The sequence below is a fragment of the Salmo salar genome, chromosome ssa15 (assembly GCF_905237065.1).
Source record: "Salmo salar chromosome ssa15, Ssal_v3.1, whole genome shotgun sequence".
Lineage (NCBI taxonomy): Eukaryota > Metazoa > Chordata > Actinopteri > Salmoniformes > Salmonidae > Salmo > Salmo salar.
In genome coordinates this window covers 90620094-90645648 of record NC_059456.1, presented here as the reverse complement: position 1 = coordinate 90645648, position 25555 = coordinate 90620094, and the positions used below count along the sequence as shown (strand labels likewise).

The window sequence follows — 25555 nt, the reverse complement described above, 5'->3', positions numbered from 1 at the left end:
TGTCCCTGACATCCTTGGAGAGCTCTTTGGTCTTGGCCATGGTGGAGAGTTTGGAATCTGATTGATTGATTGCTTCTGTGGACAGGTGTCTTTTATACAGGTAACAAGCTGAGATTAGTAGCACTCCCTTTAAGAGTGTGCTCCTAATCTCAGCTCGTTACCTGTATAAAAGACCCCTAGGAGCCAGAAATCTTTCTGATTGAGAGGGGGTGAAATACTTATTTCCCTCATTAAAATGCAAATCAATGTATAAAATTTTTGACATGCGTTTTTCAGAATTTTTGTTGTTGTTATTCTGTCTCTCACGGTTCAAATAAACCTACCATTAAAATTATAGACTGATCATTTCTTTGTCAGTGGGCAAACGTACAAAATCAGCAGGGGATCAAATACCTTTTTCCCTCACAGTACATAACGGGGTATTCTGTTGGTATTCAGGGGACCTAGAAAGTTTTGCATAGACCAAGCTTTCTCTCCTGTTCTAAATGGCCTGTCAAATTCAAATTATGTCTGTATGTTATGGGGTAGTCTATCCAATACATCTGGTTCAGTTTGACAATAGACTACAGATCTAACCCTTACAATGTCTTACTATGTACAGTTCTCATGATTTGGCAGCACATTACACAATTATCATTACACAATATCAAATATTAAACATACACGGATGAATGAAGTAAACAAAACCAACAGGGCTTTGAAAGACTTGGGCAACAGCAACCCATGCACTATTCAAGCAAGAAACCCAGAACACATCTAATACTGTATAGCCATGATACATCAAACATAAGTCAATGTTTGGCAAACATATACAAATACTGTAATACATGTCAGTTTTAATATTATATTAAAAAGGTCCATCTCATTGCAGTTTGTAAGGTTTCTATTATAAGATTGTGGTTGTCTTTTCCAAAAAGAGACATGAAGAAATGACAGTAAAGGTTAAGTGACCTGGTGTGTAAAGCTCAGGAAAATAAAATCTAACAAAATATATCCAGTTTAAAAAAATACCATCTGCATCGTATTGTTCAACATAATACAAGAAATACAGAGTATCTGTATTTAAATTATCATTGCACTATTGCTCTAGGCAGTTCATAAATGTTGGTAAAAACCTACACTAGTAAATTAAAATGCCAAAAATAAATTCAAATCATTGTGGGTAGGAAAAGTGCATAATGTTGCTTTAAAATCCATGTAAAAGCTTTACTTTAAAGTGTCTCCATCAAGACAAGTACAGATTTATGACATATAATCCATATATCATCCAGTCTCAATCGCAGTTATTATTTAGCTTCATTGTTACCCCTTCAAATCACCCCTTTTTAAAAAACCATGCGTGTATTAAAGAACCACCTCATGCCACAACACAGCTGGAGCAGAATTAATACGTTTGTAATAACTGACTAGATACAAAGTCAACGACTTTCAGGCCTTAAAATGAAGGTGTTGAATGTCTGTTTTCATAGTCTACCCTTGACAAGACTACCATATGCTGATCTGGTATTCTTACATAAGCAGGTTGGTTGATGATAGTTACAGTGCATTCTGAAAATATTGAGACCCCTTGACCTTTTCCACATTTTGTTACATTACAGCCTTATTCTAAAATTGATTAAATAAATTATGTCCTTCATCAATCTACACACACTACCTCAATGATAAAGGGAAAATATTTTTTTTGAAATGTTAGCAAATTTATTAAAAATAAAAAACAGATACCTTATTTACATACATTTTCAGACCCTTTGCTATGAGAATCGAAATTGTGCTCAGGTGCATCCTGTTTGCATTGACCATCCTTGAGATGTTTCTACAACATCATTGGAGTCCACCTGTGGTAAATTCAATTGATTGGACATGATTTGGAAAGGCACACACCAAAAATCAAACCATGAGGTGAACGGAATTGTCCGTAGAGCTCTGAGGCAGGATTGTGTTGAGGCACAGATCTGGGCAAGGGTAGAAAAACATTTCTGCAGCTTTGAAGCTCCCCAAGAACACAGTGGCCTCCATCATTCTTAAATGGAAGAAGGTTGGAACCACCAACACCCTTCTTAGAACTGGCCGCCCGGCCAAACTGAGCGGGGAGAAGGGCCTTGGTCAGGGAGGTGACCAAGAACCCGATAGTCACTCTGACAGAGCTCCAGAGTTCCTCTGTGGTGCTCTGAGAACCTTCCAGAAGGACAAAAATCTCTGCAGCACTCCACCAATCAGGCCTTTATGGTAGAGTGGCCAGACGGAAGCCATTCCGCAGTGAAAGGCACATGACAGCCCGCTTGGAGTTTGCCAAAAGGCACCTAAAGACTCTCAAACCATGATAAACAAGATTCTCTGGTCTGATGAAACCAAGATTGAACTCTTTGTCCTGAATGTCAAGCGTCACATCTGGAGGAAACCTGGCACCATCCCTACGGTGAAGCATGGTGGTGGCAGCATCATGCTCTGGGGATGTTTTTCAGCGGCAGGGACTGGGAGACTAGTCAGCATCAAGGGAAAGATTGAACAGAGCAAAGTACAGAGAGATCCTTGATGAAAACCTTCATGCTCCAGGACGCTCCAGGACGCTCAGGACGTCAGACTGGGGTGAAGGTTCACCTTCAAACAGGACAACGACCCTAAACAAGACAACAACCCTAAGCAGCTAAGACAACGCAGGAGTGGCTTCGGGACAAGTCTCTGAATGTCCCTGAGTGGCACAGTCAGAGCCCAGACTTGAACCCAATCAAACATCTCTGGAGAGACCTGTAATTAGCTGTAAAGCGACAATCCCCATCCAACCTGGCAGCGCTTGAGAGGATCTGCAGAGAAGAATGGGAAAAGAATGGGACGCTTGTAGCGTCATACCCAATAAGACTCTAGGCTGTAATCGCTGCCAAAGGTGCTTCAACAAAGTACTGAGTAAAAGTTCTGAATACTTATGTAAATGTGATATTTCCATTTATTTTTTATACATTTGCAAAGAATTCAAAAAACCTGTTTTTGCTTTGTCATTATGGGGTATTGTGTGTAGACTGATGAGGGGGAAAAAATACTTTAATACTTTCCGAATGCACTGTAATGTGCAACATATTGGCCGGATCTGGTCTTTGGTTAGGAGCACACCACCCTACCTTGAAGACCACAAGCAAATACCTCTCCAAATAAATAAAGAGCAGCTGAATTAACTTGGCTTGACATGGGTATAAGTAGGATACAGATGGTATAGTAAAGATGATTTAAATGAACTTATGAAGTCTTATTAAACACTTGGTCCCTAACCATTTGTGGCAAATGATCTAACTCTGAGCAAATATAGCCATGAAGTTAACCGTACAGTTTGGCATCATGACAGAGTTAATAATACTGACATCCTATACGTTGATGAGCCTGAGGGAATAGTAGTTGGTATATTCTGGTGCCGCCTCGTTTGAACAACGTTAGTTAGCCAGAGTACTGGCTAGAACACAGACAGCAGCCTGTGGGGAATCTGATAAAGAAAGGTGTGTTTTGGACAACGTTCCTTCCTGTACAAGATTCCACACAGGGCTGCTACAGTCCTGGTATACGATTGGCTTCCCATCCAACCATCATCTGAAGGGAAAGCTTGATTCATTGGACCAGGACTAGGTATTGTGATTGACTTCTAGCACTCAGCTATGTGGAGACAGATAAACTCTTGTATGCATTTCTTATATTGCTGTTCTGTGGGGCTGCTGGTGGGGTATTGACCTGGCTGGCCGAACGGTCCCTCTGACTCCCGCATCTCCTCATTCATCCTGGCCAGTCGCAACCTTTGGGAAGAAAGGGAAGGGGGAGGAAAGGGAAGGGAAGGAGGGATCGGACACAAACTGTTAGATGGATTCACTCAGACTTCCCAGAGGTGAGGAGCTACAGTAGATCACCATGCTAACCCCTGGTGAGGAGCTACAGTAGATTACCATGCTAACCCCTGGTGAGGAGCTACAGTAGATTACCATGCTAACCCCTGGTGAGGAGCTACAGTAGATTTCCATGCTAACCCCTGGTGAGGAGCTACAGTAGATTACCATGCTAACCCCTGGTGAGGAGCTACAGTAGATTACCATGCTAACCCCTGGTGAGGAGCTACAGTAGATTACCATGCTAACCCCTGGTGAGGAGCTACAGTAGATTACCATGCTAACCCCGGGTGAGGAGCTACAGTAGATTACCATGCTAACCCCGGGTGAGGAGCTACAGTAGATTACCATGCTAACGCCTGGTGAAGAGCTACAGTAGATTACCATGCTAACGCCTGGTGAGGAGCTACAGTAGATTACCATGCTAACCCCTGGTGAGGAGCTACAGTAGATTACCATGCTAACCCCTGGTGAGGAGCTACAGTAGATTACCATGCTAACCCCTGGTGAGGAGCTACAGTAGATTACCATGCTAACGCCTGGTGAGGAGCTACAGTAGATTACCATGCTAACGCCTGGTGAGGAGCTACAGTAGATTACCATGCTAACCCCTGGTGAGGAGCTACAGTAGATTACCATGCTAACCCCTGGTGAGGAGCTACAGTAGATTACCATGCTAACCCCTGGTGAGGAGCTACAGTAGATTACCATGCTAACCCCTGGTCATAATATGTATTTTAAAGGATCGTGTGTAGGTGAAGCTGAGTAAGTTGAGGGACAGGGTGTTGTGTCCCACAAACTCACAAGGTGACGATGTCTGCGTTGGCTGCCTGCACAGCGATACTCAGAGGGTCCTGTCCATCCTCGTCCCCATCGTTCTGCGTGGCTCCTCTCTTCAGGAACAAACACACCTGCCTGTAGAGGGCAGCATGGAGACAGATCAGACATGAACATGTACTGAACGCTCCCACATCAAATCAGCATAAACAAATCTGTACTCAGCATCTTTGTCTTGTATGCTATCTAGTGAACATTTCCATGGACAATGGTGTAGCATGCAAAGCTGATTATTGTTCAGTTATTTTTTACATTGTTCCTCGGGTTAGTGGCTCAAAACAAGACATTGACAATAGTAAGGAAGAGGGAAGCCTTATGCCTTGGCACTACTCACCCTGTGTGTCCCAGATATGTGGCGTGGTGTAGTGGCCCCCTCCCCCTTGCGTCTCTTTGGTTGACGTCAGCTGCATTCTGGAGCAGGAACTCGCAGGCTATCAAGGAGCCCTGGAATGGAATACAAAGGTTCTGAGGCTCTCTCCATGTTTCTAAATAAAGTACAATACAATGTGAGAAGATATTGTGATCATGCATAGACATACTGTATGGATAGATGTATACATTGATGTTTCAGCATAATGCATCCATGTAATTTATTGTGAATGACTAGAACTGCCTTTGCCAGTGTGCCAAGAACACACCTGCCTTTCATTACAATGACTCACCCCAAACACAGCCTGTATGAGTGGGCTCTTGCCATCATCCTCGTCATTGACAGAGTTGATGTCAGCCCCGTGAGCCAGCGCCTCAGCCATGACGGGCAGATTGCGTGCCTGGGAGGCCTTGTAGAGCAGCGCCCCAGGGTGGAGCTCACGCCCATCCTCTGGGTCCGACTGGGCCTCGGGCTCCGGCTCCATCTCAGCCTCTCCGCTTGAGTCCTCCGACACCTCACACTCTGCAGAGAGAGAAGGAGCAGAGTTACAACTACAATTCAATATTAAATACAGCTTCATTTATGCTCTCAAGGGCAAATAAGGATGACTGAGATCAATTATCAGGTTTTCTGAAAATGGCAGTTCAATACTAAATATGATGGCTGAACCTATGTTGAACATTTCATTTTCCATCCCATCCTTTACAGGTATGCATTTCTCTTCTTACCCTCCTCTGTGACACTGTCAACCACTGAGCCGAACACCAGGATGTCTGTGCTGCCGTCTGTACTGCCGCCCAGGCCACTGTCACTGCTCAGACCTGCAGGGCCAAAAGGAGCCAAGCCAGGGACACGTTAGTCACTGTTGCTTCTAGCTATTTCACTTTGCACACTGCATAAAGGATTCAAGTATCTCTGTGGTTTAGAGTGTAGTGTCTATATATTAGATGGGTAGAGAACTTACTACGAGGTCCAGATCCTGTGTCGAAGTAAGAAAAGAGATTGTCCAGCTCGTCTGGACAAAACAGTGACTCTCGTCGGAACTTTCTCTCTAGAGCTGAAGCGGCTGTAAAGCACAACGAGGGAATGTTTAAATGTACTGGGTTGTCATTGTCAACTTTTGGTTTAGCACTACTAGGAATATGGATACATAGAGAAAATAAGGAAGGTATCCTTCCTCTAGTGCCAGGAGAGCTATTAGGGTATGAAGGGGTTAAACAAAGGCCTCATACCTTTTAAAGGGTTAATAAATTGTGTTATGATAAACTGTAAGGTCTCCTCTCAGGAGACTTCTGTTTGTGTGTTAACAACTGTTTTGAGTGTTGTGCCCTTCAGACACTATCAGAAGGCGGAAACCGCCTACGTTCATACTCCTCCTGTCTGGGCCCCACCTGGCTGAGGTTCTGAGAATACGACTGGTTTTCTGAGAACACAAGGCTGCAGCAGGCCTGATGAAAACCAGCCACCTGTCAGAAGATGCTCAGACTCGTTCACCTTGTTATGACCCTATACTTGTGATGAAAGGTCAAGTTTCGGCCAAACCCCCTTCTGAGATTTGAATTGCTGTAGTGGGGAGGTTAGATTTATTAAAATGTTGTTGCCAGGGAAACGTACGCAAGGAGGACTGGGGAGGCTATATAAGCTATAGGATGTCTTAGACACTTTGCAGAACCTGGGGAGAGCTATCATATATTGTACTCTGTACTAACTTCTGCCTACAATTGTATTACTAAAGGAGAATTGTAATACTTAAACAAAGAGTCCGTGTTTTCTTTCTACTACCAATATATATACACGTTTGATAATTATATAGACCTGATCATCTGTTGAAGCAATTGACCAACAGGTACCTGAGGAGAGGGTGGCAGGGGAGGCGCCGCCCGGCTCCTGACGGTATTTCCGTCGGGTCTTAGGCACTGTGGTGGCGCTGTTGTGTCTCTGCCACTTCTTCACACTCCACCGGCGCTCCGTCTTCTGTCCACCGTTCACAAGCACCTCTGTGGCCCCCAACTTCTTCAGGAACTTCTTCTCCACATACTTTGATTTGATCCACGCCTCCTTCTGCTGCCTGTAAGGGATAATAGGAAATAGGCATTCAGTGTTACATACTGTACCAGTGAGGACATTCCCAGTCTAATGAAAATGACTAGATCCCAGTCTCCTTTAGTGGGTAATCGGGATATTCACAGGTGAAACCAGGTAGAGGCATTTAAATGCTGTGTGTGTGGCAGTCCTTACCTGGAACTTGAGGGCCCTGGTTTCTTCAGGCCCTGCTCCTCACATGCTCCCTCATAGATGTGGTTGATGACACTGTTTCCCAGCTCACACATCAGCTTTAGTAACTCAGGTTCCCATGAGTCCAACGTTAGAGAGCGCACCTTGGAACAGTGAACCCCCAAACTCCTGTAACAGAGACACATGAGAAGTGACATTTGGAAAGTCTTCAAGCGTTGGCATTTGAATCACATCAGGGGCGGAAATCCCAGGGGGGACGGGGGGGACACGACCCCCTCATCCTGGGAAAAATATGATTTGTCCCCCCCAATATATCACTGTAAACATAACTATGTAATTTAAATAATATTAATAATACGCAATGAAAGCAATTGTGCTGATTATAGACACATAATAGCTCGTTTTTAAGTTTCAAAAGATTGCACCCCCCCACCCTTTGCCTCACAATGGTTTGATGCACTGCCAGTTCCTTAGTTGGCAAGGTAACAGACGGTTCGTATCTACTGTCTGAAAGACACTCAATGAACGAAACTGAGGTGAGGTTAATCCAGTCAATCGCGCCATAGCAATGTTTTGTTTTATGTTGGCAGGGTACACACACATCCTAGCTGAATTTGCAGAGCTAGCGCGCAAACATTAACTATTAAGCTAGCTAGTACCTATTCCATTTATGTGGCGTCGTCAAAGATGGAATCTTTGCTATCGTCAATTTATTCCAAGATCAGCATGCATGTAAATTAGTGCTTCAAAGTCCCTGTGATAAGGTTAGTGATAAACTGAAGTCCAAACTGAACAGAACTACACTCTCTTCTACCATTGTCTTAAATATATTTAATGGTCTCGTTGCAAAAGCTAAATTGTCGCAAGGGAACTTTTATTTATTTATTTTATTTCACCTTTATTTAACCCGGGTAGCAAAGATTATAGCAAACACCACTGAAACGGAATTGGTGCTCGCTAGCTTTGCAAATTCAGCTATTGTTGGAAACCAGCCAATATGAAACAAACGATTAAAATGACAAAAGGTTGCAGCATATGTTGTGTAAATGGTGAACTCATACAGCTGTCAACTCTTGTCACTGCAATCCGTTTCACATTTGCTAGCTACCTTTTAGATCGAAGCCCATATAGAATGATAGAAGATAAGATGGTAGAAGCCCATCTTCTACTGTAAATAACCTGCACACAGTGTGTGTGTGTGTTTGTGTGTGTGTGTGTGTGTATGTGTGTGTGTGTGTGTGTGTGTGTGTGTGTGTGTAGCCAGCCAGGTAGAAAAATGGCAGAAAAAAGACGGACATCAGAGTATTTTTCAGTACACCAAAACGCAAAGTAAGAACCCTAGTAGCCTAATATCTCAAAGACTAGTTGATAAAATGTTCATAAGAAAGAAATGAAATTCTAATGGAAATGTTTCACAATGATGTCATTAGGCAGAGCAGGCAACAGATGGCACACAGACAGCAGAGTTGGGGACAGATATGCAGGGACAGACTGGCAGAGACAGGGAGTCTCAGGTAAGTTTGTTGAGTCTTTGTTTGGCAACATTATGAAAGGTTCTCCATTTTTTTGACTTGTAAAATAGGAACATAATTGGAAAATGCCATGGATACCCCCACTCTCAACTTAAACTGGTGACTGAACTAAGATTTGTTAAAGGCAATGGTATTGCTGTTGTGATTAGTTGTGTAGTTTTGGGTACCGGTAGTTAGGAGTACGGCAAACACCTTATTTCTTTGGTTCCTCAATATACATTTACCATATTACAACGTAGGCTATGTGTTACAGCATTACTTTTGGTGTCCCCCTCAGGAATTGCTCTTGAGAAAATTTCATGTAATTGTCCCCTCCAAAGTTGATATCAGATTTTCGCCCCTGAATCACATATGTATTCAAGTTCCATGGCTGGAATTATTACTGGGTAGAACGCATTTTAAGTTAGTGTTGTTGACAACACTTGGCCCATATTGTTTCCTAGCTTTGCTTGTAATAACATTAAGGCAGACGTAACAGGCTCCCTTAATAAGCAACACTGGAAGCTCCATGACAGTTCTGTTTCAAATTGTCTTATACTGTGACATGGGATGAATAGCTGCAAAATGGGTTTCAAATCACTCAGGCGTTATCCCCAGGGAAACAGAGTAGCTGCCCTCAATGTCATGCAAATCACCGCTCCACCAACAAAGCCCTCTGGTATCCAGGCAACTGCAGTGCGCCATGCCAAAAAAAAGACTGTGCCAGACAGTCTGTGTGTATTCCTCCTCCTCCTAATGGGAGAAGCCTCATGTGTTCTCATCTCACCACTAGAAGAAGACAGGCTATCTGACAGAAACAGATCATGAATATTTAACAGATGGTCCAGAAGAGGCGGTGATTACATACTGATAGCATTGATCTTTGCTGCATCTCTGCAGTAAACAGTCAAACTTTCCCCATCTAGCCTAATGCTAGTGTGTTGCAGCTACAATGTATGCAGTGCTGGAGTGAACCCTCGAGCTACGGTATTAAGGACATTAGAAATAGGAACCTTTATCTTGCTTCGGCCTGATTGCTAATCGGGTGTGGTTCAACAATTACGTACTTTCACCATAAAAGGGATGCCATTCTAGTTTATAAACATAAGTGTCTCAGTTCTGCGGTGCTTCTCTTCTAACTCCCATCCTGTTTACTCACGCAATGAGCTCTCCCAATCAAACACAGCCTGATCCAATAAGCGGTGTTAAGCAGCCTGGCCACACAGTAATCCAAGCAGAGGTGTGGCTGAACGTGCCTATGCAGGCAGATGACATGGTAAGGCTAAGACACCCTTTAGGCCATTGGCACTCTCATATTCTCAGATCCAAGAGACCGGCACATGTTCTGGAACACAGAGTCACAAATGACCCCTCAGTCACCCTGTGGTAGTGGAACTATCTGCTACTCCATCCTCCACTGGTTTACAACCACAAGTGCTTTAGGATAGTCCACGGTCCATAATACAGTAGACTATGTCTAGCCAGTGAAGTATGCCTTTATGTACTCTCTTAAAGACGAGCTAAGCAAGAGACTTTGGGTATGGCTCATGAGACTAGGCTTTACAGATACAGACAGTATCTGTGGATGCCAGAGCAGGATGCCCTCCATAGAGGCAGACCTTACCTGTGGATGCCGGAGCACTCGATGCAGAGCAGGATGCCCAGGTTGATGGAGGCCCAGTGCGGGTCGGCCTGGCCACAGTCACAGCAATACTCATTGCCCGGGAGACACTGTATACGATGCAGGATGGTCTCCCCCCTGACACAGCGTTCCCGAGGCTCGCTGGCCGAGTCCATACTGCTGACGGAAGGTGAGGCTGTCCTATCCAGACACTATTGGTGGGAAGACAGACATGGTAAACTAAGAGAGGCAAGCATCATTCTCTGAGGCATGACAGTCTTGATTTATCTCACAGGTGATAACTGTATCCCTTCATGCAAACGTATAAGCTTATAAATGACATCTGTCATGATGTAAAAGATGTCTAGATTAAAGAAAAGTTAAGAGAATATTAGCATTTGTTTGACAGTTAGGTCTGTAACTAGATGGACCAACTGACCTCGATGTAGTGGTAGTCTGGGCTCTCCCTGTATGCTGAGGCAATGCTGGCCTGCACTGCTTGGATCCAGGCTAGCCGAAGCTTCTCTGACTCCGCCTGCAGCATACAGCTCCTGTAGAATGGAAAGACAACCCCATATTACAGCACACAGTCTCTCAACAGTACAAAACTATAGCCCCTTGCCCTCTTAGAAGAAGGAGAACACTTTATTTGCCATATTATTGGCCATTTTCTTAAGATTTTACCTAAAGGGATTTACATCAATTTAACTGTGTAAGGAAAATTCCTTGGAACAAAGGTGAATTTATTTAGTTAATTCCATAATATAAGGGCACTAAGAAGAACATACTTGTTGGGGGAGACAACCTCGAAGCAGAACCTCCTCTCAATGTCCTCACAGGGCTTGACAGAGCACAGCCTGAGGTCCTCCACCACCACCGTCAGGGAATCCTATTGGTCAGTAACAGTGAAAAAGGCCCGGTCAGTCAATCAGTTGAATTATTCATCATACCAACATTATGCCCACTGTGTCCTTGAGTGAGATGTGTTGTTTGGATTTCAAAGTCCCTCAGTTGACCACCTTTTCCTATTTAATCCAATGTGCTGAAGCTCATACGGGTACACTGACGCTCACATTCTATATCCCACTATGGATTGATGTGAGGGTCTATATGAGGGCGTAGGAAGAGTCTTTTGGGACAGGACTCTGAGGAGTAATAAGCTATCCTATAACAGTCCTCTGCCCTAATGCAGTCAGTGTTGACAGAGGGAGTGTTGTATTTCGCCAATATAGATCACAGTGACTTTCAGAGTAGCTCTATACCCCATTAAAGTTGCACGTAACCTCTTACCCCCTCCCCCCCCAAGGGACCCAGACTAGGATGGTAGCTAGTGGATATGTGGACTTGCCTTCAGCTTCTTCTGATAGACCAGCTGACTGTTCTGGATGGAGAACCACCGCCTGAGAGAGAGAGAGAGAGAGAGAGAGAGAGAAATGAATAAAACATGCATGATAAATGGATATCCTTCTTCCATTAGAAGGTGCTGACCTGCCGAGTTGAAATAATGTCCCTCTACTCTCTAGCCACCACAGTGGTCGGGATGAGTATAAGCGCATGTGAACGAGCTTTTCCTTTCCCTTGAGCTACACTATATAGCAGAGAGTAATTCACAACACGTGTGGTTTGGCTCACATCTAACCTCTTTAGAGGGCTGCACTGTCAGGAAACAAGACAAATGGAGTAATACATTGTAACGCCCTCGTAGAGAGCATCAGTGGGCGAACCGCCGACGGGGAGAAATAGCCTGGAGTTGTAATGGATTGAGTGTTTCCACAGGCAGTAAACTATTCCCCACGACGTGAAGTCAATGCTAGCAAGTATGGCCAAGTATGGTTTCCTAGGGAATAGACTCTACTTACTGAAATAATCTGGGATAAGTATTTATTTAGTTCGCTATCTATGGTATGTCTACAGAAAATCCACAAAACATACCATTGTCAAGATAGAATTCAAATCAAAATGCTTTGACCACAATACACTAATATAGTATGCTTCGAAGCCAGAGTGTAGCTGGCTTATGGAGAGTTACTGATCAGTTGTCTACTTACCTGTTCCACGTCTTAAAGGCGTTGCTGGCTCGCTTAAACAAGTACCCCTCCATCACCACGCCATTGGGCGCGTCCACGTTGAACAACTCTGCCTTTGAGTCGTCATACGAGAAGTCCTGTCAGAGAAGAGAGAGTGAAGTTGTTCATGCTACCACTCACCATAGGAAGAAGAAACAGTCAGTGTGACTAATAATGTCCCCGTCAGTGAGGGGACATATAGGAGCGTGACAGTGACTGGAGATTCTCTTTCTTGAACTACACTGGACAAAAATATAAACGCAACATGTGAAGTGTTGGTCTCATTTTTCATGAGCTGAAATAAAAAAATCCCAGAAATTTTCCATACGCACAAAAACCTTATTTCTCTCAAATTTTGTGCACAAATTTGTTTACATCCCTGTCATTTCTCCTTTGCCAAGAACAATCCATCCACCTGACATGTGTGGCATATCAAGAAGCTGATTAAACAGCATGATCATTACACAGGTGCACCTTGTGCTGGGGACAATAAAAGGCCACTCTAAAATGTGCAGTTTTGTCACACAACACAATGCCACAGATGTTTCAAGTTTTCAGGGAGCGTGCAATTGGCATGCTGACTGCAGAAATGTCCACAAGAGCTTTTGCCAGATAATTTTATGTACATTTTTCTACCATAAGCTGCCTCCAAAGTCATTTTAGAGAATATGTCCAACCGGCCTCACAACCGTAGACCACGTGTATGGCATTGTGTGGGCGAGCAGTTTGCTGATGTCAACGTTGTAAATAGAGTGCCCCATGGTGGTGGTGAGGTTAAGGTATGGGCAGGCATAGCTACGGACAACGGACACAATTGCATTTTATTAATGGCAATTTTTATGGACAGAGATACCGTGACAAGATCCTGAGGCCCATTGTCGTGCCATTCATCTGCTGCCATCACCTCGTGTCAACATGATAATGCATAGCCCCATGTCACAAGGATCTGTACACAATTCCTGGAAGCTGAAAATGTTCCAGTTCTTACACGACCTCAACAGACAGACTCAACAGACATGTGACCAATTGAGCATGTCGGGATGCTCTGGATCGATCTGTACGACAGTGTGTTCCAGTTCCTGCCAATATCCAGAAACGTCGCACAGCCAACAAAGAGGAGTGGGACAACATTCCACAGGACACAATCAACAGCCTGGTCAACTCTATGGGAAGGAGATGTGTCACGCTGCATGAGGGAAATTGTGGTCACGCCAGATACTGATCCACACCCCTACCTTTTTTTTTAAGGTATCTCTGTGACAAGCAGATGCATATCTTTTTTCCCTTTTTTCCCTCTGACATATTGACCAGATAAATACTCTTAACGGTCTGAAAAGATAGATTGAATCCTTTATCTACCACAGTCCCGCACAACCTTCCAATTTATTATATTTAAATGGTTCTAAAGTATTGTTTGAATTTATATATTGTAAGGTTTCTGGTTTGCTCAGATAAATGATAACATTTTTTTATTGCTCTAAATCAAAATGTTATTTTGCCTATTTTTCTTTTCTGTCTGGATAGATGGACAATCTATTCCTAGTATTTACTCAATGTTTGTCTCTTACCAATGGAATACTGTTGTGAATATAGTTTGGCCGTTTTAAATGGTATACATTGTGAAATAAAATGAGCATGTTTTTTTGTATTATCTTGTTGATTGATGACCAACCAAGAGCATGACTACAACAGAAGAACCATATCTCCACCTTAAAACAATCCTTTCTGCTTTGTTCTGTTCAATCTGCAGCCTCCTAATCTCACATGCTGATGCATTTCCCCAGACCACAGAACAGTAGTTTACCTGACTCCCACAATCTGCAGCCTCCTAATCTCACGTGCTGATGCATTTCCCCAGACCACAGAACAGTAGTTCACCTAACTCCCAATTAACGCTTGTGTTGTTTGCTTATGAATATTTCCTGGTAAATATTTAGCTATCCTTCTGATCATGCATGCAGTTTATGTAGACTATATCCATGAATGTTCATCAAAGCTAAAATATGAATATTATTTATGTTGACCAAGTTAAAAACCTCATGTATTTTGTTAGGAAGGCTACATACATTAACCTGAGCTATATGCAACCCTTTCCTTGTCAAGTGGAGATCAACAGAGCATGTATTCATTATAGTTGAAGCTGTCACTACAACACACAAACTCAGATTTTAACATTGGGTTAAAATAGCCAGGGAGTTACTCTAGAGTCCCGATACAGTTGGATTAAAATAGCCAGGGAGTTACTCTAGAGTCCCGATACAGTAAAATGTATCCTTCACCGATCAGACTTGTTGATTCAGGCAATGCTTTTCCTTCATGATGGGATACAGTTTTTTTTTCTCCTGTCATTGATCTCCGTGGGGAAGTGATCATTCATTCCAAAATCAGGGTTTCTGAGTTCTCTGCCCCTGCTCTTTGCCATTTCCTTTTGTTTAAAATATTCAAAACATGCAATAATAGCCCGTGTTCTATTCCCAGAGGCCTTACCCATTCTATGGACTCTGGAGAAAGTGACATTATGCACAACAGCAGTGGGCAGTTTCAGTTGAGTTGACATAAAGTCTTGAACAGTGTCTGCTGTTGTCATTCTCAAGTATCCTTGAAAAGATTAGATTGTCCCGCATTGATCGACACCGTACATCAAGGAAAGTTTTTTAAAGTTGTTTGTTCTCCCTTTGTACCACCTCCACCTTGCCATGAATAGAGTCTACAGTACCTTTCATCCCTTTGTACCACCTCCACCTTGCCATTGATAGAGTCTACAGTACCTTTCATCCCTTTGCACCACCTCCACCTTGCCATGAATAGAGTCTACAGCACCTTTCATCCCTTTGTACCACCTCCAACGTGCCATGAATAGAGTCTACAGTACCTTTCATCCCTTTGTACCACCTCCACCTTGCCATGAATAGAGTCTACAGTACCTTTCATCCCTTTGTACCACCTCCACCTTGCCATGAATAGAGTCTACAGTACCTTTCATCCCTTTGTACCACCTCCACCTTGCCATGAATAGAGTCTACAGTACCTTTCAGCTCCGCGTTCTCTTTCCTTAGATCATCAATCTGACGTTGGCTGAATTCTAGACTGGCACATAATGCATTGATGTCCTCTCGTAGTATATCCAAGATATCAAGTTTGGCAAGCCTTTCATTGATGGATTTTAACTAGTCAACATCCATATCCGTAAACCTCTCCCCACTCAATTAAATTCAATTCAATTCAATTCAAGGCGCTTTATTGGCATGGGAAACATATGTTAACACTGCCAAAGCAAGTGAAGTAAATATTATACAAAAGTGAAATAAACAAAAATGAACAGTAAACATTACACTCACAGAAGTTCCAAAAGAGTACTTTACTTTAACGTGCAAACGGTTAAAGTACAAAAGGGAAAATAAATAAACATAAATATGGGTTGTATTTACAATGGTGTTTGTTCATCACTGGTTGCCCTTTTCTTGTGGCAACAGGTCACAAATATTGCTGCCGTGATGGCACACTGTGGTATTTCACCCAGTAGATATGGGAGTTTATCAAAATCGGGTTTGTTTTCAAATTCTTTGTGGATCTGTGTAATCTGAGGGAAATACAGTGAGCACCATAATTCATTGGACAGTGACAATTTTTTTGTTATTTTGGTTCTGTACTCTAGCACTTTGAGTTTGAAAGGATACAATGACAATGCAGGTGAAGTGCAGACTGTCAGCTTTAATTTGAGGGTATTTTCATACATATCTGATGAACCGTTTAGAAATGACAGCACCTTTTGTACATGGTCCCCCCATTTTAAGGTACTAGAAGTATTTGTTGAATTGGCTTCACAGATGTGTCGTTAGGCAGGTGTATTCATTTGTGGCGTTAGTGAATGCAGGAGAGCTGTTGATGTATAGCATTGATTCTAGACTTTGCTATTGCCTTTGGAGGTTGTTGTTGGGGTGTGACAACATGAGGAAGACAGCAGTGTCGATGCAAATGAATCTAGCCGTCATAAGGCTCAGAAATGAAAATCAATCAATCAGGAACATTGCAAAAACCCTGGGCATGCCCAAGTCAACAGTTTGGTTCATCATTAACAAGAAAAAAACAACCGGTGAACTCAATTATGTCAAAAGACCCGGTAGACTGAGGAAGACCACTGTAGTGGATGACCGGAGAATACTCTCTATTGTGAAGAAAAAAAACTGACAACAGCCCAACAGATCAAAAACACTCTCCTGGATGCAGGTGTAGATGTGTCAAAGTCTACCATACGTAGAAGACTACACCAGCAGGACTACAGAGGTTACACTACAAGATGCAAACCACTGATAAGCCTGAAGAACAGAAAGGCGAGATTATGGTTTGCTAAAAAGCACCTAAAAGAGCCCCAAGAATTCTGGAAAAAAGTATTGTGGACAGATGAGACAAAGATTAACATGTACCAGAGTGATGGAAAGAGGAAAGTGTGGAGAAAAAAAAGACATGTCCATGATCCAAAGCATACCACCTCATCCGTGAAACATGGTGGAGGGGGTGTTATGGCTTGGGCCTTTATGGCTGCCAGTGGAACAGGCTCACTTGTCTTCATCGATGATATGACTCCAGACAGAAGTAGAACAATGAATTCTGAAGTCTACAGAAATATTTGATCTTCTCAGATAAAACCAAATGCCTCCAAACTCATTGGACGGCACTTCATCATGCAACAAGACAATGAACCTAAACATACTGCTAGAGCAACGAAGGGGTTTTTGATGGCCAAAAAGTGGAAAATCCTTGGCCCGAGTTAATCACCGGATCTGAATCCAATTGAACATGCATTTTACATGCTGAAGAGGAGACTGAAGGCAATAAGTCCCCGAAACAAGCAGGAACTGAAGATGGCTGCAGTACAGGCCTGGCAGAGCATCACCAGGGAAGATACCCAGCGTCTGATGTCGATGCATCGCAGACTTCAAGCAGTCATTGCATGCAAAGGGTATGCGACCAAATATTAACAATGATTACTTTATTCTACATTATGTTAAACTGTCCAATGTTTTTTGATGCCCGAAAATGGGGGGGACTATGTACAAAAGCTTCTATAATTTCTAAACGGTTAATCCGATATGTATGAAAATACCCTCAAATTAAAGCTGACAGTCTGCACTTCACCCTCATTGTCATTGTAACCTTTCAAACTCAAAGTGCTAGAGTACAGAACCAAAATAACAAAAGAATTGTCACTGTCCAATAAATTATGGTGCTCACTGTATGTGTCTCTAAAATGGTCATACATTTGGCAGGAGGTTAGGAAGTGCAGCTCAGTTTCCACCTCATTTTGTGGGCAGTGTGCACATAGCCTGTCTTCTCTTGAGAGCGGCAGTTTCTCTCAATAGCAAGGCTATGCTCACTGACTCAGTACATATTCAAAGCTTTCCTTAAATTTGGGTCAGTCACAGTGATCAGGTATTCTGCCACTGTGTGCTCTTTGTTTAGGGCCAAATAGCATTCTAGTTTGCTCTGTTTTTTTGTTAATTCTTTCCAATGTGTCAAGTAATTATCTTTTTGTTTTCTCATGATTTGGTTGGGTCTAATTGTGTTGCTGTCCTGGGGCTCTGTGGGGTCTGTTTGTGAACAGAGCCCCAGGACCAGCTTGCTTAGGGGACTCTTCTCCAGGCTCATCTCTCTGTAGGTGATGGCTTTGTTATGGAAGGTTTGGGAATTGCTTCCTTTTAGATTGTAGAATTTTGCAGCTCTTTTCTGGATTTTGATCATTAGCGGGTATCGGCCTAATTCTGCTCTGCATAAAGAGTCTCAATTTTGTGTTTGTCCCATTTTGTGAATTATTGGTTGGTGAGTGGACCCCAGACCTCACAAGCATAAAGGGCAATGGGTTCTATAACTGATTCAAGTATTCTTAGCCAGATCCTAATTGGTATGTCGAATGTTATGTTCCTTTTGATGGCATAGAATGCCCTTCTTGTCTTGTCTCTCAGATCGTTCACAGCTTTGTGGAAGCTACCTGTGGCGCTGATGTTTAGGCCAAGGTATGTATAGTTTTTTGTGTGCTCTAGGGCAACGGTGTCTAGATGGAATTTGTATTTGTGGTCCTGGCGACTGGATCTTTTTTGGAACACCATTATTTTGGTCTTACTGAGATTTACTGTCAGGGCCAAGGTCTGGCAGAATCTGTGCAGAAGATCTAGGTGCTCCTAAATCCTTGGTTGGGGACAGAAGCACCAGATCATCAGCAAACAGTAGACATTTGACTTCAGATTCTAGTAGGGTGAGGGGATGGGGATAGTTTGATTGGGGAAGGTTTGATTCCATCATTGATACCACTTAGCCAACTTGGCTTTGGTTTGTTTTTGTTGATTGGGTTTGTTGTCCTGAACAGTGCTTGAATCCTCAGAAACCAGTGACATGTTTCTTTGAGCTCGTAAGTATCTCTCGTCAATGAATTGTTCAAGCTCTTCAATGGATTCTGAATCATCCAGTGTGTTTGCAGGCAGGTTAAAACAAAAATAACGAAACAATGGATGTATCTTTCCAGACCTGTACAGGCCATCGGTAGATACACCCAATAAAAAAATTAAGAAATTCAACGATTGTGTACTCACTTATGCCTGTAATATTGAAATATTTCCTGCAAACAATTAAAAGCGTGGTTCCTGTTAAAAACGCTGGGTAAAACCTGATCTGAGCCTGCATGCTAAATGAGATAATCATTCTAGAGATAATGTAAAGGCATGTCTCACAACACAGACAAAAGTGTACTCCAACAGAGCTATGATGCCTTTAGCTTGATAACTATTTTGGTGCATATTTTGTACAGCCCATTAACCACATTACATCCCAGTGGTGAAGCTTAATTTGCCAAGACACCATTGTCTCATTAGTGAATATAGGCTTGATGAAAGAGTTCTCAAAGAATTCATATGGTGCTCCTTTAAGGGAGGAATGTTAAGAAAGAATCTAAGTATTAGATTAGAATCATTAGATGTCCTGAGACTTTGTTCCGGGACATTCACCCATGGACTGGGGTGTATTCATTACGTCTTGCAATGGAAACCAACAGCGCAAGCAAACAGAGCAAAAGGAATGAAACGGGGAGGGACCTACCTGAATTTGTACAATAGAAACTCTTGTTTTCGTTGCAAAATGTTTTGCAACAGAATCTGCATAATGAATGCACCCCTGGTGTATAGGTACAGAACATTGATTTAGCTTCAATTGAATTTGGTTTTCTTTTTCATGACAAATACACAAACAGCCTATTGAAGAGACTGGAACACAATGTTCCCATCGTGGTCAAGCTCCATCCGAATAATGAGTTCTCTAATGAAAAGCAATAAACAGTGAAGGATTGACTGGAGGATTGTACTGCCTTTTTTTTAGGATGATTTAAAATAGCTCCAACATTGACCTAGATAAAGGAATGCCAGTGACAGTGCACTCAGTCAGATCCCATCAGACCCACTGTGATCAGCTGAGTTTCATAATGGTATCAGCAGCACTGAGCACGGCAGCAGCCATCAACTACTTTTCACATACTTAAATAATACAATGTTTTCTCCTCCCTAGAGCTCTCTTTTTGACATGCACAAATATGCATTGTAAAATTTGCTGTTACAGTCTGATCTGACAATTTGTTGTTAGTCAGATCTGACAATTTGTTGTTACAGTCTGATCTGACCATTTGTTGTTACAGTCTGATCTGACAATTTGTTGTTACAGTCTGATCTGACCATTTGTTGTTACAGTCTGATCTGACAATTTGTTGTTACAGTCTGATCTGACAATTTGTTGTTACAGTCTGATCTGACCATTTGTTGTTACAGTCTGATCTGACAATTTGCTGTTACAGTCTGATCTGACAATTTGCTGTTACAGTCTGATCTGACAATTTGTTGTTACAGTCAGATCTGACAATTTGTTGTTACCGTCTGATCTGACAATTTGTTGTTACCGTCTGATCTGACAATTTGTTGTTACAGTCTGATCTGACAATTTGTTGTTACAGTCAGATCTGACAATTTGTTGTTACCGTCTGATCTGACCATTTGTTGTTACCGTCTGATCTGACAATTTGTTGTTACAGTCTGATCTGACAATTTGTTGCCGTTTACCATAAACTACTGCATTTCCAATATAAGCTGTTCAATACTCCATCAAGTCATGACACAAATTAAAAACAATCATATTTTTATGACACTAAACTATCGCTATAAAAAGTATGTCTCTCATCACTTCACAAAAGGTCAACTCTCCAAAAAGCAACATAGCACAAACATACTCAAGACTATACAAAGTGAAACAATTATTAGTAAAGTAGACTACAAAATAAAACTCAACCCACCAGAGTGTGGTCCAACCTTCCAAATATCTTCATTTTCAAACGTTTTAAATTATCCAAGAACATTGGACATGTAAATAGGCAAACACAAATAAAACAGAAAAAAGATCTAATCTAATCAAATGCTCATTGAATAGGCATCTCTGCGGAGTTACAAGTGTCAGTTAAGTCCTCTCTGATCTCTGAACGCTGAAAAATGCTTGGACCGTCGGAGTCCTGCATCGTGCCTAATTCCCCTATGCAGACATGTGGATAAATGCGCGTAGCCAACTGCTTGCTGCTGTGTGAGGTTTTGGATTAGAGCTTATTATCATACAGCTGCCAATTTATTTGTGGCACATCGAACTTAGACTGAAGTCGCTCTTGACCCAGAGACTGGCAGAGTGTTAAAGTAACACCAGAATCCACGCTGCGCTGTTTGGACACTTTACAACTCCTCAAACCTCGGACCCCGTGCATGTTCTGCAGAAGGGGAAAACCAATTGGCAACCAGTTCAGTTAATCAAGCAATCACCACTGAGAAGCTATGAGCCTATTTGCCATGTAGCCGAACAAAGAGTAAACAACCTAAATGCAAGCCACTATAGAAGAGCTGTCAGTAGCAGCACATTTACCATTTAGTCTAGCCTACACAATTATGCACGTATACATTTCCAGTTGCCATCAATAATAAAAAAAATCCTTACCATAAACATGTAGATGCCCTTTGAGTAAGCTCACACATGTTATGAAGAAGGGAAGCAAATATTTTCTGCTCTATGATATTAGGTTACTCATACTGTTACAAGGCCCTTCATTACTAATGATCTGGCATTATAGAGAGAAGAAATGACTAGCAGTGAATCATCTTTTTTTTTACGCAGTCAGCTAGCCTACCATGTTCAAATCAAACAGATACCATAGCTTACAACACATTTCCTTTAGACTACTTTAACTAACTTATTTACTGTTAGAGCTTTGTTTTGTCCCCTAACTTGGGCACCGTAAACTTAGCCTAAATGAGCAGATTCTCATCAGGATGCTGGCCAGCAGCAGGGAAGTTTTGGAGGACTGGGAGCTGTGGAATGTGAAAGGGCATCACAGCAGCAGCCTGTGAGATAGTCAAACACAGACGCATGTATATTCATGGCTCTGGTCAGACCTATTACAACAATTATTAATGGGACCAGATAACTCCAAATGAATCTTACTATTTACAGGTGCAATCCCATTTGTGTTTTATTTGATAAGTAAATTATTGAAATGAGACTATATTTAATTCCATCAATTGCACAATTAGAAAGTGTGTTGCAATCCATGCTGGTGAAAACGGTGAGTTCCAGAAGCCATGTTCCTCAGAGGGAAGAGGCCATAGGCTACTGAGTACAGAGCTGTGAGGGGTTAACGATGAGGTTTTGCTCTGATTCTTAGAAGTTGTAGAACAATTCTAGAACATATTTATTTCACTTTGAGAAGGAACACCTCATCGTAGCAGTTTTCAATATCAAAGCCCTGGGTCAGAGCCATGCTACATGGGTCGCAGACACTCTGCAGGCTTTCATCTGGACAGACAGCAAGGCACATTATTGACATATTCTGCCATTACCCCTCCCTTGGATATTGGATAGAGACAGACTGCTTGACTGAAATGTTGAGTGTGCAAGATTTTAAAATCATTCTCATCATGAGCACTATCTCAGTATCCCTTAGTTAGGAATCTGTTATGTTCCCTTTTCACAAAAACAATATTCCTATCTCTCTGAAATGTCAACGGAGCACTGAACGTATACCAAGCTTTTTATTTTCAAAATCGTTCAAATTTAATTCAGCTCGTGTCATGCTAATGTAGCTTTATGCGACCCGCGGAAACAACTTTTAGGACGACGACCACAAAATGTAAAATCCTCAAACATTGTTAGGAGAAACCTGCATCGTTATGTCAACAGAGCTCGGTGGTTATTATCATAAGTATTAGGTTACGAAATCTGACTTATGGATATAATGTTAATGATATGTTAGAGAAAGACCCCACTGAATGATTCAGAACATGAAGAATCATATGTGTCTTGGTACAATGTTTTTATAATATAAGGAAGTGAAATTCCCTCACTAAAGCGCGTTTTCACCCACTGTGGTTGGACAGCCGAGACTACACTAAACAGACTGGGAAGGAACTTTCTGATTCATCACCCACCTGGTGAAGGGAGACATGGCTGCCCCTCACTCTCTGCCAAATGGACCCTGGCCAGGACAGGACAATTGGTGGCACTGATTAGCCAGTCTGTCTGCAGCGACATACTACACCCCTATTGTCTGCAACCAGCCAGGATCTTCTTGTCCCATTATGCCTGCGGTGTCATCTGCTATTAATTAGCCTTACCAGCCTTAGCCCCACCCACAACACAACAGCCTGCCTGTCCTAATCCTGAACCCACCTGGTTCATTTAGCTCTCCCTACTCTGTTGCCATGGGAAACTGTTACCATGGAACCGAGCCCATATGAGTTATCAGACACAGCAGTAAACTGGAGAAAAATAACTCCCACCTTCTCATTCCCCTAACCACCCATTATAAATCACAGTCCTGCAAAAAGCTGCTAATGTGTGTGATAGCTTAAAATATATATTACATTTTATATCTGAAATCTGAATATTCAAGTGCTGAAATTTAATTAGGCCTATTTATTTTTTGTGACCAAAATGTTATTTTGTATTTAGCCTAATTCAATAACAAGCTGATGCTAGAGGAACAGTAGCCTAGAATGCTGTGATTGTACGGTAGTAGTGTAGAGCCAGAGTGATGCATGGTGGTTACAAACTACACAGGCAAACTTGGCCAGGACAGAGTCCCTCCATTAAAACCAGTGTTAAAAATGAATAAAACCGCTCAGGGGCTTGACATGTACATGCTTTCTCTGCTCTGTGTACCAGAGAGGTCATAAAGGTGAAAATGTCACACAGTGACAGCACTTTATTCTCCTCTCTGCTTGTACTATGTCAGGGGTACCACATTGTCTCATGTATGTTTACACAAGGGTTATTTCTCATGTTCAAATGTGACAAGGACAAACAAACCCCTGAGATATTTCACACTTTCAGAGCGGAGTATGACTTTAGCAAGGGAACACAGAAAATGTAGGCTAGACTGCTGCCCGTTGTTGTAAGACCTCTACTGATTTATCAAATGTTTTAGCTGAGATATAAGATGATGCTTGAAGTGGTGTGATAAGAAACACATTTCCCAATACTATGAGATTGAGAACCAATATCTGGTCTGGTCTGCACTTGCAGAATAAGTCCATCAATAAGATTGAACCTTTCTTTGCCTCAGGGAATCTACAACACACACAGAGAACCATTCAGCAGAAAACTTCTGAACCAAAGAGAACAGAACCAGAGCGACCCAGTTCAGAACAAACTATATGCTATACTATCTGACGCTATGCCTATAGCAGTCATACAAAGTTCTGTGGTTCTGATTGCTTCATATACATTACTCAGTGTGCTGTAGTAGGTGTCTGCAGCCCCACACACTAGAGCTTAAGATAACTTCAAAGAGGTTGGCTAACGTGCTCCAATGGCACATCTGAGCTGTTCTGTGCTGTACGTCTGCATGTCTATCACAAGAAGCAGGCAACAGACATGTGAAGTATGACATGTACTCACCTGCATGAGGGTCTGGTAGAGCAGATTGCAGCATTGTTGGAGAAACAGCGAGAGCGAGAGAGAGAGAGAAGGCAGCGTTATAACATGCAAGAGGGTATTGCAGACCAATGGGGGGGTGATAATACAATAATCTCCATGCTTCATTGTACCTCAGATTATAATCCCATTTATTGGTCTACAACATCTCATCATCTGACCCTGGAAGCCAGTAACCACATTCCATCCACAGTTTTTATGCAAGTAAAGTCATACTGTATACACATAAATCATGACAGCTGTGATGGAAACAGGAAGTTTCAGTACAATTTATAAATGGCGACAGATCATTTGTTTGTTCGACATGGTGGGATCTTTTGGTGTTGGTAAAATGAATTATGTGAGAAATGGCGGTGGAAATGTATTATTGATATAATAACCATGATATGGAAGTAAACTTGGAGTCACACGATGACATGGTGTGTGGTCCTCCCACTACAACTCAGGAAACCATGCAGTTTAAATCAGGCTACAGATTAAATAAACGATGATCATTCCAAAAAATGTCGAGGGTCTTGTTCTGGTGACATGATGATCGATGCTTGACTGCCATTTGACAACTAAACATATTCTCACTCTTATCCATATCTCATCATGTAGACGATCCACATAGCCTACCTGCACTGTTTCTGCAAACTGTTGGCTAGAACGCATGTACCAAAACCAGAGTTGGCACATTTACTATTTAACGCAACAGTTATCGGTAGAGTTGAAAATGGCGATGGGCACAAATTGAACATTTGATTTTTATTCGGTACATGAAAACGTAAGCGAAAAGGTACATTTTGTGTCCACTACCTCAGTTTGGTGGAAACATACCACTGGTTTTTAGAATATTCACATGAAAATCTGGATGGAAACCTAGCTACTATCTCTGATATTTGAGCTTTTCTTTAAAATGACCAGCCATATAAAAGCATAGCCTACATTTTACCTGTGATCAGATGCTGACATAATTCTCACAGGCATCAAACTAACACAAACTACCACTTGCCAGTGGAATGTGTTAGTTTGATGCTTGTGTTTAGAAGCACTGGTCTTCAGGGCATAAACAG

General features: G+C 42.1%; 1 protein-coding gene across 1 annotated transcript in view; it reads right to left on the bottom strand.

Moving 5' to 3' along the window:
• Positions 1-25555, bottom strand: part of LOC106572560 (arf-GAP with coiled-coil, ANK repeat and PH domain-containing protein 3) — a 112571-nt gene that overhangs the window by 3440 nt on the left and 83576 nt on the right. The window contains exons 10-23 of the mRNA XM_014146849.2: positions 24465-24476; positions 12483-12598; positions 11783-11834; positions 11223-11323; positions 10874-10985; positions 10438-10646; positions 7306-7470; positions 6918-7135; positions 6032-6133; positions 5796-5897; positions 5360-5589; positions 5032-5141; positions 4665-4775; positions 3712-3773 (exon numbers count right to left, since the gene is read on the bottom strand). Coding sequence (XP_014002324.1) covers positions 3712-3773; positions 4665-4775; positions 5032-5141; positions 5360-5589; positions 5796-5897; positions 6032-6133; positions 6918-7135; positions 7306-7470; positions 10438-10646; positions 10874-10985; positions 11223-11323; positions 11783-11834; positions 12483-12598; positions 24465-24476 — 1702 coding nt within the window. The remainder of the gene's footprint in view (positions 1-3711; positions 3774-4664; positions 4776-5031; positions 5142-5359; positions 5590-5795; positions 5898-6031; positions 6134-6917; positions 7136-7305; positions 7471-10437; positions 10647-10873; positions 10986-11222; positions 11324-11782; positions 11835-12482; positions 12599-24464; positions 24477-25555) is intronic.